The sequence below is a fragment of the Orbicella faveolata genome, unplaced genomic scaffold (assembly GCF_042242905.1).
Source record: "Orbicella faveolata isolate gen_17 unplaced genomic scaffold, um_ofav_v1 contig_13, whole genome shotgun sequence".
In the NCBI taxonomy this organism is placed as follows: domain Eukaryota; kingdom Metazoa; phylum Cnidaria; class Anthozoa; order Scleractinia; family Merulinidae; genus Orbicella; species Orbicella faveolata.
Window position 1 is genome coordinate 20,087,501 of NW_028301540.1, and position 14,453 is coordinate 20,101,953.

At 38.0% G+C, this 14,453-nt stretch overlaps 2 protein-coding genes across 6 annotated transcripts in view; both read right to left on the reverse strand.

Moving 5' to 3' along the window:
• The window catches only part of LOC110053986 (transcriptional repressor NF-X1-like), a 217,835-nt gene that overhangs the window by 159,069 nt on the left and 44,313 nt on the right, over positions 1–14,453 (reverse strand). For all 5 annotated transcript variants that reach the window (XM_089284973.1, XM_089284975.1, XM_089284971.1 and 2 more), the window contains 3 exons: positions 12,695–12,912; positions 10,127–10,242; positions 9,925–9,955 (listed from right to left, as the gene is read on the reverse strand). In XM_089284973.1, the coding sequence (XP_089141099.1) occupies positions 9,925–9,955; positions 10,127–10,242; positions 12,695–12,912 (365 nt within the window). The remainder of the gene's footprint in view (positions 1–9,924; positions 9,956–10,126; positions 10,243–12,694; positions 12,913–14,453) is intronic.
• Positions 4,070–6,457, reverse strand: LOC110054047 (uncharacterized). Its single transcript, XM_020760378.2, has 2 exons — positions 5,654–6,457; positions 4,070–5,052 (listed from the first exon to the last, which is right to left on the reverse strand). The coding sequence occupies exons 1-2, from the start codon at positions 6,044–6,046 to the stop codon at positions 4,999–5,001; spliced, it is 447 nt and encodes a 148-aa protein (XP_020616037.2). The 5' UTR covers positions 6,047–6,457; the 3' UTR covers positions 4,070–4,998.

Below are 14,453 nucleotides of genomic sequence, written 5' to 3' on the forward strand. Positions count from 1 at the left end.
TGAAAAGAGGACTACTCTTTCACTTTTTAACTGATTTTGCCATGCTATATATAAGTATCAATTTAAAGCAAATAAATGGACTGTGGAAAAGCACAGCAAATGATAATCATGGAATACTGCACTTTGTTCATGTGATCATTACTGATATCTCTAGCTTCAATACAACTGTATATCACACCGATAAGTGATGCCTTAAGGTTACCGTATACCTTCGGGGGTGTCTCGCGTGCAAGTGATGTAGCACGTCCGGTTTAAACTGGAGATACCTAAACCCCTATATCAAATTAAAGCTTATAGAGCTGGCTATCAAACTGTACCAAGAATTTTGAAATGAAATGAATTGTCAAATTTTTCATGACCACTAAATGCAAGCGCCCGAATCACCTTTCGAAAGCTACAAGTCAAAGCGAATTTTGTTTTTCGCAAATTTAATTTTTTCCTTGGTTTCAGGGCCCAAAGCGCTAAAAAAGTGTGTCTACGTTTTGCCATGTTCAATTGAGGTAAAAAGTTACAGAACATTTTCAAAATAGGATTAAAAAAATGTGGAGTGATCGTCAAAAAATTGCTCTAAAAAAACTCATTTGAAATTAACAATTCGCAGACACGTTTTTGTAGTTTATATGTTAAACTAGTTACTGTCCAAATTTGAGGGCAATTGAACAAATTCTCTTTGACTTGTAGCTCTTTAAAGTGTCTCCTTCTAAGGAAAAAATTGTTTCGAGAAAACAGTGCTGAAAAAATTTTCTTGCTTCGCAAACAAACTCCGCCCACAAACACATTCAACTGCGTTCTTAGATAACTGAGCCAATCAGTGCTTGGAAAGTTTACTTCCGTTCGCCTCCTGGTGAAATTTACATGCGCATTCTTGAGACAACCCTCCTGTTTCGCATTGCGCTCAAACCGGAGAGATTTCTTTTGCTGGAGAAAAGCACTTCGGATCAGATGAAAAGAGGCAAGCCAACCAGAAAGAACAGGTACTATCATTACTGTTCTTGGGTGCATGTGCTAATGGTAAGTTATCAGAATTCTACGTGGAAGTACGTAGACTGAAATAATCCTGTCTTGGACTGCCTACAATTTTTTATGATTTTATTTGTGATTTCAATTATCCTCAATTTTCAGCGCAACGAAATCGGACCTGAGAATGCCAAGTATGCCTTTCCAGAGCTGGTACTCAATTTTATCAGACATCTGGTACCAGGCAACATAAAGGGCGAGATTCGCGAGGTTAGTCAGTTATTTGGTGCATTTGTTTTGTTGTTGTTTGTAAATTAAATTTGTCCATTCAAACTGAATGCTGAGTTTTGCAGATGTTGCTGGATGCTTTCCTTTTTTTCTTTCATTTGTGCAGGCACACGACAGTCAAACAACAGTTTATTTCTACTACTGTAAACTACTATAAGAATTTACAAGATTATAATTATAAATAAATAAATAAACAGTACAGTACATACAGTAGTGGGACACCCAAAATAATTAAAAAGCTAAACCAGTTGGGTGACCGTAATTATAATAATTAAAGCAATTTGATGTAACTTACAAATTTTGGGATGTTCGGGCACCCCTCTAATTTGATTTTTTAAATTCATTACAATATAATTCATTACATTATATGATAGCACATATCTTTCTGTCTACTCAGGATGCCTTCCAAGTAAACCTACAAGACTTCTGCTGGATCATGGAAATGAGGGAACTCAATGCCTGATAAAACATTTCCAATAATTAAAGTAAAATTTTATCATGTCCAAAGGAGACACTTTTCATTTAGAGATTTTTTAAATTTGTAAACTTGTGTTATTCATTTTACAGTTATATGGAATTTAAAATAAAAGAACCTTCCTTTCTTGACCTAAAATGTCTAGAATATGACCACACATACAAAGACTGGATACACTGATTGAGAACCTTTTCTAATAATCAGTCAAAGAAATCAATAGATTTAATAAAAAAGGTGGCATTCATGTATCATTATTAACTGGAATGTTCTCTCCATAGCAGATTCTCCTTGTCCCTTTTGATACTTACATAGAAGCAAAATAGTTAACAATTTTCCCTCCTCTTACAAGGGCCATTGTGGAAATATCAAACAATAATAATATTATTATACAAACATTCACATGTGATAGGCAATGCCTGAAGTGGCACATTGTTTAATACTCTGTACAGCAAAGAGAGATATGCAGCTGTTTCTAAAGAACCTTGAATGATGTTTTATGACGTTCCCTTTACAAGTCAATTACCTCTATTTGGCTAACAAGGCCTAACATATATATTCTTAACGTCATGGCTAGGCAATTATACCCATAGACACATAGTCACAGTTCCATTACTACAGCTGATTTGCCATGGCACAAGATCATCTGTGCTGCATGTTGAAATTCACACGATGCTGCACTGTGGAGTTGTTTTAGTGAGATTCCCTTCAGTTAAGTGATGCTTAGGGTTTATGTGTTGTGAAAGGCCTGGGAGAAGTACATGGTTCCTTCCTAGTGGACAAATGCATCCTGCTTTTTCACCTTTTGCCTTTTCCTTTTTTTCTTTGATCCTTCACTGCTTGGCTTTTCTTGTAATCACTTCCACACATACGGTCTTGGTCAATTTGCTTCCATCCCATAGTCATTTTTGGCGTAACAGTAATCCCTATGGCTGGACATAATCTTGAGTATGTAGACTGTGCTCCAGCATTGAAAAGTAAAAGACTTAGGCATACTGCTAAGTATGTCTCCTGTGGTGAGACATACTATTCCTTGGGTGCCAGTGACCATGTCACATGGTGAAGCAACTCATTTCTATTTTGACTTAAGCATCATTCACAAGCAGCCAAAAATGACTTACTGCTGAGTTTGTCAAACACGGGCTGGATCACTTCAACTACTGCAGGTGGAATTGGATCTTTGATGGGCTGATGTGTGTTGGTATTACAAGCAATGTCTTTTTGGAAGCTACACCAGGACTTTTTACCAGTGGGACAGTCCTCATGTTGGGGGTTCTCGGGGGTGCTGGAGTAGTGTTTCAAGATAGCTCTTGTAGCTTGGGCCATTTCCTTTGCATTCCCCTTATTTTTTCTCAATGCCATTCCATAAAAGTTCTGCATGGTATCAATTCTGGTACTTGTCAGTCTTCCCTTGCCACTTATACTTTGCCATCTGAGAGCTTTTGTCCTGTTAGAAGATTGATATGCATCAGAATCTTTTCTTGAATTCTTGAATCAAGCAAACATTTGCTTCCATACAGCCCAGGAGATGGAATAGAAGTTATAATATCATTACAGTATTGATTATGGTCGAAAAGAACTTCATGGAAATAGAAAATAAAACAGCAAAAAGAAAAATTACGTTGTTTATAAAAAAAATCTTTCTCTGGGAGAGCTTACAAGCAATCAGTAAGAGTTAAAATTTTTCCCACATCTCTAATACTAAAGAGCTTTAGTTATGTTTCTCACTGCTCAAGATAATTTGGGCTTACCCTTGTACTTTTGCACAATTGTCCTCAGGTTTGATCCCATTCTCTTTGTAACATGAGCAATGCACTCTTCTTTTTACCCAGGCAGTGAGGCCTGAGTTTAAATTTCAGCTTCGTTTTTTTTCCTCGTTCAGTCACAAATCGCTGTCTGGTCTCTAAGGTGCATGCGTCACCTGTGCATGCATACAGCACATGTAATTTACAGAATTTGTCGTCATGAAAAGTTAGCACAGATTCCATGATTTCTGGGGCGATGAAATCATATGCAAACAAACACACCGTTTGAGGTAGACCAACACTAAAGGACATTAAGCCTTTTGGGAACGGGTCGGTCTGCAAGCCTTATGAGAGATCAATTTACGAGCGAACATTTTGAGTGAATTTATCAAGAATCATGTTATACCAAAGGAGCCATCAACCGGGGCTATCAACTCTTCAACTTGATAAAAAGCACCTTCAGAAGTGTCATCATATGATCGTGAGCCAAGTAGAATCCCAGCACGAACTCAAGAACATCTGAGCAACAAGAGCAGAAAGGTTAGAAAATTTGTTTACGAATGTATCTGTTCGAGTACACCTAAGTAAAACGTTCCAAGAAACTTCGTTAAGTATAATAAAGATAAAATATTGAACTAAACAATATTTTCTCGTTATTTTCTTGTAACAGAGTTGTGTCTTTACAAGAGTGAAACCCATGTAGCGAATTATTGTACATTTAAGCTGAAAGAAACTAATGTACATGTATGTTGACCCCAGCAAAACAATTCTTGGCTTGCACTGTCACGCAATCCTGACGCAATAAAAAACTTATTCGACAACCATTTAGTGGATTAAATCAAGAAATTTTGATGTTATAGGAGATGAATAAAGATGACACCGCTAATTTTTAAGTCTGTGCATTTTCCCAAGCTCAGATATTCGTCGAAATATTTTGCACAAATTTACAGAGACCAGTACCTCCAGGGTACGCCAACATTGCGGCCGGAAAATAGTGTAAACATCTGGAGCTTACTTTGGCTATCTAGGCGACTGATTAGCTATACTGAACAAACAAGCATTTACATAAGCACTTTTCCTAGTACTTTAACTGCTGATTGGGCTAAAAATCACAACATAAGTATATGATTTCGACAACTGCGTTCGTAGGTCTATGTCACGCATCGCCATAACTATGAAATTCAAAATGTCTCGCTTGCTTGAGAAACGCAAATAACAACGACAAAGGCTGAGGAAAATAGGCTGAAATGTTTATAGGCTGATATAAAGACCTTGACTCTTTTCACACCCTTAAGACCTGCAAACGTGTAATAAGCTATTAATCGATTCCAAGAAATGCAATCAAAAGCAGAAGAGCTTAAGCACATCAATTTGATTGAATTTCTTAGCTAGTGCTTCTCAGTATAACGACAGCCTGGGTACACGCAGCAAAGCGTCTAGTTCAATTTCAACAGCAGGACCATATGGTTTTGCATACTGCACTCTTGCGTAGCTTTTACTGTCTCTGTCACCCACATATGGCATGTAACGAAGTTTTCACTTTTCTTCTGACCTAAGGTATATCTTTAGTGCTCCTTCTGCTTCCATGGCCTACAGATAAGAGAGATGTCAGAAACAAATAAGGCAATATAATTCTATTCCCTGTTATATAATTCTATTATATCCGTGGCACCTTACTCTATTAGCCCAATGGAGCATTCTTTTAAGTGCATAAAACCCCTGAGAGAGAATATGCCACATTTAAAAAGGGGTCAATTTACATGCAAGCCCGGGGGAGGGGATACTCTCTTATATGGGCTATATAGGTATGTGCGGTACCAAAGGGTATAGTTTTTCATCCGTTTTGGTCATAAATGGGGTATCGATTTGTCCATTTTGGTCTTAAATGGGGTATGGTTTTTGCACTGTAGTCCTGAATTGGGTATGCTTTTTAGAAGAAGCCACGATTTCATCATTATCGATAAGACCATAAACAAAAGCCCTTCAAAAATTATGTTTAGCGCAACTGTGTCAGCCACAACAGTCATAAATAGGGTATCGAATTTTTTGTCTGGTCATAAATAGGGTAGGGAAAATCGCAGATTTTGGTCATAAAAAGGGTAAGGGTTTTGGGAAGCGGGCTGCACACCCCCAGCAAAATTTTCTGGGAGTTTTCTGTTGCATGCAAGCACAGCACAAATGGAACACTTACTGCTGCACTTCTGTCATGATTCTGAAAACAGCTGTTGTCATGACAAAGATACCACTCAAGAAATTCACGTCTGGAAATCTTGCCATTGTTTCTCTTCTCCTCCATTTTGGAGCGTTCACTGCACAAACAACTTAAATAAACAATGTCCACAACCTTTCCAGTTTCAACCGATATTGCAGCAACAATTCCATCGTGCGCTGACCAGCCTCTCCTGCTCCACCAACCATCCAAACTGGCACCACCATCCACAACTTTTTCTCTCAGTTCTTCATCCGAACAGTCTTCAATATCTCCAATGTCCCTCAACAGCTTCTTAACTTCAAAGGTGGCCTCATTTAGTTCTTCTTTGAGCAGGGTTTCTGCAGCTTTCAAAATCGCTTGGGTGTGCCGCATCCAGGGTTTTTTGCAGACGGGATCTGGTAGATTGACAATACTGCAAAACCTTTGAGCAGTGGAGTAACCATGACCAATTGACCAAAAGGCCAAAACAATTGCACAGTTCAACTCATAGAATCGCGAACTCTTTAGTGAGGTGTGAAAACGTTTTGGATTCTTATGAAAATTACAATTGACACGTTTGCACTGAAGAATCCAAATCTGTCCCTGGCTGTTTCTTGAACTTTTGTCTTCAAGGAGTTGAAGTTCTCCAGTTTTACAGTCTCTGCAGATGGCAGATTCTTTCAAAGCATCTTGCAGCAACTGTGCATCAATAATATTCAGTGAGTCCGACGTATGGTTGTTATCGCACTCATCAGAAGAGTCACTGCAGTCACCATTACTTTCATCGCTATCAAGTTCCCAAAATTATACAGTGCCTTTCTCAGCTCTCAACTTGATCTTTTGCCGGCTAGAACCCATAGCCGTAGCTTCAAACTTGGAGTCGGAATCGTCAGACCATTCCTGCTGATAGTACGACCCTTTATCTGACGCCGCAAGGCCAAGTTTCGCTTGTTTGCTCATTGCTGCATTTTCATTTTTGGTTTGCTTCTTTTGCTTCTTCGAACTGGTCCATGGAGATTTCTGTGGTCCAGGTTTATTCATAACTATAACTAAAAAGAATTACACTCATGGAAGATGCTTAACGGCTGATCAACTAAGTAGCCAATTCGTGGCATCTGTATAATTCCTGCGAAAGTCATCTCGGATGCTGCCCATTTTAGGAACCTTTCGTGTACTTTTTTTCTCTTAGTCATTTGTACCAATAGCGTGTATTACTCGTATAGACTCCTAATGTACCAGGCGACCCAAAACCCTAAAGATAAGCGCCTATTAATCGCCAAAATCCATCACCAATAATCGCTTCAATAGCATGGATACTGTTAGTACTAGTACTAGTACTACTATACTACTAAATCCATAGGCGAAGATTGTGCACGTACAAACGTGATTACGTACTAAGCGTACTAACAACTGATGAACATATAGCTGCAAAAATTGGAATAGTATCAGTACTAGCGTACAAAATGCCACCATAACCGAAGATTCTGCATGTACTATAATACCAGCGTACTAAGGGCCGCCATAACCGAAGATTCTGCACATATTACAATACCAGCGTACTGAGCGCTGCCACAACCAAAGATTGTGCACGTACTAATGTGATTACATACTAAGCGTACGAACAACCGATGAACATATAGCCGCAAAAATCGGAATAGTACCAGTACTAGCGTACGAAGTGCCACCATAACCGAAGATTCTGCACGTATTACAATACCAGCGTACTGAGCACTGCCACAACCAAAGATTGTGCACGTACTAATGTGATTACATACTAAGCGTACGAACAACCGATGAACATATAGCCGCAAAAATCGGAATAGTACCAGTACTAGCGTACAAAGTGCCACCATAACCGAAGATTCTGCACGTACTATAATACCAGCATACTAAGGGCCGCCATAACCGAAGATTGTGCACGTACTGATGTGATTACATACTAAGCGTACGAACTGATGAACATATAGCTGGAAAAAACGGAATAGTACCAGTACTAGCGTACTAAGTGCCACCATAACAGAAGATTCTGCACGTACTATAATACCAGTGTACTAAGCGCCGCCACAACCGAAGATTGTGCACGTACTAACGTGATTATGTACTAAGTGTACAAATAACTGATGAACATATAGCCCCAAAAATCGGAATAGCACCAGTACTAGCGTACTAAGCGCCGCCATAACCGAAGATTCTGCACGTACTAACGTGATTACATACTAAGTGTACGAACAACCGATGAACATACAGCCCCAAAAATCGGAATAGTACCAGTACTAGCGTACTAAGGAACTACTTCCCTCACTGAAGGGTTACCTAAAGTTCACAATAACTAAATATTAAACAGCTAATAAAATCATAAATACATAGATGTAGATTACCAGCTTACTAAGCTGCCACCTATGAAGCATTGATAAAAAGGCGACTTTTAATTACATAATTTCAATGACTGGACATGGGTTGTCTACTGTGCCATCGAGCAGAAGGATCTTAGGAGATGACCTTGGGGCCCTGGGCACGAGAATGTGCACAAGTGTATTTGGCAGAATTGTTTTGGCGTTCCTGGAGTGATCATCAAAATGGAGAATTGAAAGCGGAAGAAGCATCAGGCTGATCTATTCTCTCCTGAGGCCATTAGATCTCGTTTGTCTGCAGATATAGATAGTCATGTGGAATTTCTTTGCAGAGTTGACCTCAACGCAGTGGACAACCTCAAGGAAGATGATAAGTAACGTACTTTCTTTATTCATTCGCCTTGGTACATTAGTACGTTAGTACTAAGTACGGACGTTTGTAATGTATGTTCTTTATTCATTCGCCTTGGTACGTTAGTACGTTAGTACTAAGTACGGAAGTTTGTGACGTACGTTCTTTATTCATTTGCCTTGGTACATGAGTACGTTAGTACTAAGTACGGAAGTTTGTAACATACGTTCTTTATTCATTCACCTTGGTACATTAGTACGTTAGTACTAAGTACGGACATTTGTAACGTACATTCTTTATTCCGTTGCTTCGATACGCTAGTGCTAAGTATAGATGTGCGCAACCTATTTCACTCAGTCCCTTGGAACTTTAGTACGTTTGTACTAAGTACAGAAGTACGCGACCTATTTCATTCAGTCCTTCGAAACTTAAGTACGCTAGTACCAAGTACAGACATGCGTGACCTATCTCATTCAGTCCCTCAGACTTTAGTACACTTGTAATAAGTACAGACATGTGCGACCCATCTCATTCAGTCCCTCAGAACTTTAGTACGCTAGTACTAAGTGCAGATGTGCACGACCTGTGCAAACGTCACATTAGAACTAAGTGCAGACGTGCGTGACCTCATTCGGTCCTTCGGCACTTTAGTATGCTAGTACATAGTACGCGGGATGTGTACGAGCTATCTTATTGACTCCCTCGGCACTTTAGTACGCTAGAATGAAGTATGGACACGTACGTTTCATTCTTGTACATGTCGTTGATATGTTAGAACCAAAGCACCTGCCAAGGTAACTTTGTGCTCTTGCACTATAAGAATATATCGATGTCAACAGTCAGGAAAGAGTGAGGCAAATGCATAGATGAGGGACCAATGATACAAAAAATGTAAGAAAATTGATGTCAACTTTGTAACTCCAATTCAATTGTCTTGAATGTTTAACAAGCTACCATTGTTTTTCTTACAAGTACTAAAATCATCTGCACTAAGAAAAAAATTTAGAAAACGGTATCCTATTTCAGGCATGGTATATGCAGTTGATTGCACTGGGCTGTCAATCAAAAGGGAAACTTTTACTTCCAGCAAAAATGTGAAACTGCGATTTCTCCACCAATATTTAGTCTTTTTCAATAATTTTTTTTACATTAGAGATCACACTTCAACCAATATTTCGACTCAAAAATCCAGATTTGAAGAAAATTGTCGATCTGAAGGTATACGGTAACCTTAAAGCACAATCCGATGAAACACCGGTACTCTTCCTAAGATATCTTGCTAAATGCCAAAGTAAAAGATCAAATTAGCGAAATGTCATCATAGTGATGTCTTTTAGAGTTCATGACCGATTATCACGATATATTCCTCTAGCAAATTATTGCCATAGTGATATTGAAGAAAGAAAGAAAGTGATACATCACCACAATACATGTATATTGTTCTAATGAAATGATGCCACAGAGATACACCTTAAAGAGCGAGATAAAACTCTCTACAATAATAATTATTAAGAGGAAAATAAAAAAAATCATTTCTGGTTGTAATCACTCAAACTGTTAAGTATTACCTTCCATGTTTCTATCCACACAAGGAATCTCCTGTTAAGAGGAAAAATAACATGCATATTTAAAATTTCTAATAATAGTTATACTATTACTTATCCTTATCATGACAACTATTTAAAATACGAACAGCTGACATTTTACAATACATGTTGCTTTGAAATTCTCACAATTTTTATGGTATACATGTAGTACATGAAAGTTTACCTTTGTACTTGAACCACATCTACATTTGATCTTTGTTATTCCATCACAAGGACCACACTGACCAAGATGACACTCTTTTTTACAGCAATGCTCTGCATCAGTGACATTTCCATTACCTTTGCAACAGATTGGTTGCATTAATTGTATTAATTTTCAGCCTTGTAAGGAAAAGTTCTTATGAAATCAAAGTGGAACTATCATGAACTTATAGATAAGGAAGTGTTTGCTGGTGCCCTGGTTTGAAATTGGACGCCAATAATTCAAACCAAAAGTGATTTCCCTTTTCAGTTAGACACTGTCATTTTACCCCTGATTTTCAAACCTGCCGATAATTTGAGCCAATTTCCTTTTCCCCAGGAGGTCTTGAAAATCTGGAATTCTACTGCATTTAATCCTGGTTGAAACATACATGTATTTCAAGTCTTGTGTACAGGGTTCGTATGAGTTCTGGAAAACCTGGAAAGTCCTGGAATTTTATTGTGGCATTTTCCAGGACTGGAAAGTCCTGGAAAAGGGCTACTGGTCCTGGAAAGTTCTGGAAATCTGTTAAACTCAAGTAAAAAAAGATGAAATGTATGGCAGACAGTAAGGAGAATTAACATTAAGATAATGGGAGTGAAAGGGTTAATGTGAATTTTAGAGTCCTGGAAAAATCAATCTGAGTCCTGGAAAAGCCCTGGAAAAGTCCTGGAAATTTGTTTCTGAAAAAGGGTACGAACCCTGCGTGTAGGGGTACTGACGATGGGAGAAAAAGGTACAGGGAGGTGGAAATTAAGCTGATAACTAACAGTAGATATGGATATTTTTTGGAGCTACACGATTGTGCTCTGATACATGTATGCTTTATTTTTACAGACAGTTGTTATTAACTAGAAATAATCACAGCTTATTGAGTGTGTTTGAGTTAACAGTAATCCTTATACTAGAGTACCTAAATGGTAGAAAATGCTGGCAAGGGGAAAGAGATAGCCTGAAAGCAGGCTCATGTTGGAGCACATGCACGAGCATGCAATCGAGCGGCAAAGCCGCGAGATGAGAAAGTGAGTCTGCTCTGATCTTTGCAAATTTTTCATTTCAACCCCAGAAAACTGCAGAAAAAATTATTGAATTAATTTTTGCCTGCAGTATGACCTTTGGCAGCTCAAATTTCTCCGGAAAATTTTCAATCTTTTTCATAACAACATGCAGGTACGATATCTGTTGTTGATAAAGTTTTGCCGAAAAAAAATCGTCAAAGTTTATGCCTAGCAAGGACACAAACTTGGTTCCCAAGTGACCTTGCTTCGGCAATCTGGTCTTTGATGATGCTGGTAAACAGGCAAACACCTTCGTGTTGTTTCATTGCCTGTTAGCCATCACATATGTTTTTAATATTTAACTCTTGTCATATCCAGTTGGCAGGATGACAAGTATGTCTCAATTTATCAGCATACTTACAACTGTAATTTCCTGCTCCCTGTTTAATTTGAAAAAAAAAAAGAAACAGTAAAAGACTGGAACTTTTTTATAACATCAGTAATGCAGGCACTCAACTGTTTCTCTGACCCCATATGTTAATGAAAGTTGCCATTATAAGAACGTGCGGTAAATTGCCCACTCCATGGGGATCTAATCACTCCTCATCACACATAATAGATCAACAGTTTTCTCACCTTTCCCACTTTTTGGCCAACGGTATTTCACTTCACTCAGGTGAATTAGAAATGAAAAATTTACAGAGATCAAGGCAGGCTCAATTTCTTGGTGCCTCTTCACCAGACTCCACCCAGCCAGATCGCCTCGCTCTTGGCCGCTCACGCATGTGACCCAAAGGTGAGCCTGCTCACAGGCTAACAAGGAGGATGCAAATTTATGCTTAACCTAATGATGCAGAACAGGGCTATTCCCAGAAAGAACTGAATCATCGGTAACAGCTGCAACAACAGCAACAAACTGTGTATATTTATTTAACTACTCAGATTACATAGATTACAACACCCAGCAGCAGTCAAAAAAGGTCAGACTTCTTTGGCTCAATGGCCATCAAAGATGGCTCACTTGTTGCAAATTGTTTTTTTCTGCCATGAGGTTTGCTCAAATATTGCCGCTAGCTTTTCAGCACAGTAGCAGATCCTGAGAAAATAGACTATATTCAGTGCATCTATGGAATCCAGAAACAGCACACATTTCCTTCAGGCTTTGGTAAATTGCACATAAAAATCTGTGACAAATCATTTACTTAACAAGACAATGAACCAATGGAACAGTGAAGTAACACTCACCTACAAAATGACAAAGCAACACTCACAATGAAGCAACTGTACACAATATGAGTATAAACAAAGTAAAGTACATGTATGCCTGGAATGACTTATGCAACTGGAAAAGTTCATCACTCATTGTGCACATGAGCATTCAAGATGGTGCTGAAATGGTACATGAAACACTGAAAAAAATTTGCAGAGCACACAGAATACCCAAGAAGTCACAGAAAACAAATGAGGTAGCATTTTCAAGTCAAACATAATAAGGGGTGGTTCTACTATTTTTCATCAGTTGTACTGGATAGTCTTACTACTTATATAATACCTTTGGACGGACTACAAGGAAGAGCCTTGCCACATGTTAATTTGCAGGTTGGAACTGGATCCAGACATGATTTTCTTGCCTCATGTTCACCGAGCAAATCAAATAGTAGAGCTTTGCCACAGGGACAGCAAGAAACGAGTGAAGGTTTCAGAAGACACTCTGCACAGACACCAGCATGACAAACATCTTGACAGTAATGATTGCCACAGTCAAGAGCCCTGCAATATTATTATTGAAGGTTAAAATTAACTTAATTAAAGAATTTAATGACAATTGATAACAATTTTAACATCTTTAGATTTAAATTTCATACATGTATGGAGATCAGGAGGAGGTGCCCAGCAGCAAGCCCTCCAACCAAGATTCTTTGATGCCTCAGTTAAGAAATTTGGACAAGTGAAAGGCATTTGGAAGGGTTATGTGACAAGCTAAAAACTTATAAAATTTATATTTTCTAGTTCTAGTTGTAGTTGTTTGGTCTAGTTTGTCTAGTTGTACGGAAAGTTGTTTATCTTCGATATTGTTTTCTCATTTACTGTAGATGGCTTTTAAAATCAATACTAATTTGAAGTGTTTTCTTGGAATGTTAAAACTGAAGAAACTATGATCAATCTGATTCAATGCTGGCAACATGGTATTTGCATTAAATTAGTTCTTATTATAAAATGAGTCCAGAAAAATTACCCACCAATCTGCTTTTACCATTAGCGACTATTACAGGCTGCATAACATTTAGCTGTCTTGCTGAGAACAGTTCCATTGAAGTTCTTTTATACAAAGTTAATAATCAAATCTTGACAAAACTTGGCTTGATATTACACTTCTTAAGGTGAAACATTATTCTTTTTTTGTTGTTGTACAGTGCACCAAATGCTGCTGCCTCCAGAGGCTCTTAAGGTCATCCCACTGAAATAGAACCTGCACTGAGAATTTTGTGAAACTTTGCCTTTTGATTGTTTATATTATAGGAACTTAAATTTTGAAATAAAAATGAGGGTCCCCATGTTCATTTAGGAGCAACAGCACCTTGTTTATACCCATAAAAATCCTTATAATAGCACCATTACTGTAGTCATGATTGCTTGCCAAATTCACATTTCTGACGACTGCTTTTTGTTCTACACTGAGAATTGGTCCATATTTATTTTACACAGAGAAATTTATTACTCAATTCAAAACAACAGAAAAAAATGATAGGTCACCATACTCGTTTGCGAGGAAATGATGATTTACCTCTATGGCGAAGTCCAGCTGTACAGAAAAAGCCGCCATTTTTTAATGCGTGCAAACTAATCACACATGAAATTATGCGCAGTGGGGATGCGCAATGCAATACTGGAGAATAACCTTAATTCACACAAAAAAAACTCATGCACACCTTGCATGCTTATGTTTTTAATCTGGGATCACCTACTACACCTCGTACCTTGCTATTGCAAACACAAGCTCCTAAATATTTGTGACCTCACACTGGAAAAACATACCCTTACGCTTCTCTGTTAAACAACCAAAACAGTTTCTTTATCTTTCACTATCAGATAAAACAATTTTAACACATCTAACAATTATTAAAAAACATTTCTCAGGGCCATTTAAAACATTAGTTGTTGAAAACATTGTTAAAATAAGCAAGCAATACTCTTCTGTTGTCATGGAGTTAACATAGAATTTGTGGTGAGTAATAAGAGGATATTTATGTTGTTGAAATAAGCACGGAATACTCTTCAGTTATCACAGAGTTAACATAGAATTTGTGGTG

Coding starts and splice junctions, on each gene's coding strand:
- LOC110054047 (XM_020760378.2), bottom strand. CDS start 6,046: ATGCGGCACACCCAAGCGATTTTGAAAGCTGCAGAAACCCTGCTCAAA. Junction 5,053..5,653: donor ATCATGACAGAAGTGCAGCA/GTAAGTGTTCCA, acceptor TCTTATCTGTAG/GCCATGGAAGCAGAAGGAGC.